Source organism: Hydra vulgaris, chromosome 13 (genome assembly GCF_038396675.1).
Source record: "Hydra vulgaris chromosome 13, alternate assembly HydraT2T_AEP".
Lineage (NCBI taxonomy): Eukaryota > Metazoa > Cnidaria > Hydrozoa > Anthoathecata > Hydridae > Hydra > Hydra vulgaris.
Genome location: NC_088932.1, coordinates 41,245,849 through 41,247,763, shown reverse-complemented (window position 1 = coordinate 41,247,763; position 1,915 = coordinate 41,245,849). Strand labels below are relative to the sequence as shown.

The window sequence follows — 1,915 nt, the reverse complement described above, 5'->3', positions numbered from 1 at the left end:
CTAAATAATTTATATATTATCTTTAGTCAATAGTATTCAGGGATGCGAATTCCCAAAAAGAACTAATGTTTTAAAAGACACAAAAAGATCATTTCTTCCTGGTTTTTGATATCCAGAGGATCCAAAGAACTGGTAAATTATCGGGTAATTTACGGGAACAAAAAATAGCTATTTACCTGTAAACCGGTATAACAATCACTGTAACTAACTTAGTGTTCTAATTTTACTAAGAACTTATTCAATTTCAATCTTCTTTTATATTTTGTCTATTCTCATATGGTTTGCATTTTGATATCTTTTAAACGACTGTTACCTTATTTATTAACATGGTATACTTTTATGCCCAATGAAAAAAAATTAAATCTTTAGAACTTGCTGGGCCTAAAAAAACACCAAGATCAAAAACAAAAGTCAACAAATGTTAGTTTACTATTTAATTGATAATGTTCAAATAAATAATATAAACATTATTATTTTACATCAATCTGGTTATCATTCAGCATTTTATGTTATAAAACAATGAGTGGGAATGTCAGAGATAAAACACTATTTGACAAACTTGTAAATAAACATGTTATATGTTAGCAAAAAATAGTTTTATGGGTCAAAGAGTTCAAATTTTTAAATAAAAATATTTTTCATGCGCAACTTTGACGCGGAATAATGCGCACGTGTATGGGCGATTAAAAATGAAATCTTTAGAACATACGCTGAAAGAGTTTGAAAACATTGGCATAACATCGCATCGCACTGCCTGCAAAAAAGTTAAAAAAATGGTCAAAGCTGGTAAGCAAAAGTACGAAGAGCTACTCGTCAGGGATTCCGAAAGCAACCCTAAACGCTTACATGCATATGTAAGAAGCAAGCTGAGTGTCAGTAACAACATTACATCGCTTGAAACAGTCAATAGCAACATCACAACCGATACCGGCGATATAAGCGCATCGTTAAATAACTATTTTCAATCAATCTTTGTTTTAGAGCCCGAAGGTTCAATGCCAGGCTTTGAAAGTCGTACTGAAGCAGTTTGTGTCATCGATCCAGCAAGTTTCTCTATCAATATAGTACAAAAATGCCTAAATAACCTTGATGAAAGAAAATCAACCGGCTACGATGGATTACATTCAAGGGTCCTTAGTAAATGTTCAGCTACCTTTGCCAAGCCTCTTTCGCTTATCTATAAGTGCTCGTTTGCAACTGGTGTAGTTCTTGAATTATGGAAAAAATCGAATGTAACACCTATTTTCAAGAAGGAAAGTAGGCTTAAAGCATCCAACTACCAGCCAGTCTCGCTCACTTCCATACCTTGCAAAACTATGGAAAGTATTTTACAAAAAAGAATAATGGAACACTGCGTTGCTAATGGTCTAATTTCTCCAAATCAGCATGGTTTTGTTCATCGTAAGGGATGTGTATCAAACCTTTTAGAAACTCGGGATATCATGACGGAAGCAACTCACTGCAGACACGCAGTAGACGTCATTTACACAGACTTTGCAAAGTCGTTTGACAAAGTACCACATAAACGCCTTCTTCATAAGCTGAGAGTGTACGGTATTCAAGGCGCTCTTCTTGACTGGATCGCAGCTTGGCTAAGCAATCGATGTCAACGAGAGGTTATAAACGGCATTACTTCTGAATAGAAAGCAGTCACTAGTGGAGTGCCTTAAGACTCGGTCTTGGGCCCATTGCTATTCGTAATCTTTGTAAACGACCTGCCCAACAGTATTACTCATCATATAAAACTGTTTGCCGACGACAGCAAAATAATAGGGATAATTAAAAAGGAGTCAGACAACATCACTCTCCAAGATGACGTTGACAGAGCAGTGAAATGGTCACATTTGGCTCTTGCATTTCAACGTTGAGAAATGCAAAGTAATGCATGTTGGGCGCGGATGTAACAAGTCAACGT

The 1,915-nt window shown here is 35.7% G+C and overlaps 1 protein-coding gene across 1 annotated transcript; it reads left to right on the top strand.

Moving 5' to 3' along the window:
* The first annotated feature begins 689 nt into the window (after positions 1 to 689).
* On the top strand, positions 690 to 1,643 carry LOC136089895 (uncharacterized). The gene has a single exon (XM_065815990.1). The coding sequence runs from the start codon at positions 690 to 692 to the stop codon at positions 1,641 to 1,643; it is 954 nt and encodes a 317-aa protein (XP_065672062.1).
* The last annotated feature ends 272 nt before the right edge of the window (positions 1,644 to 1,915 follow it).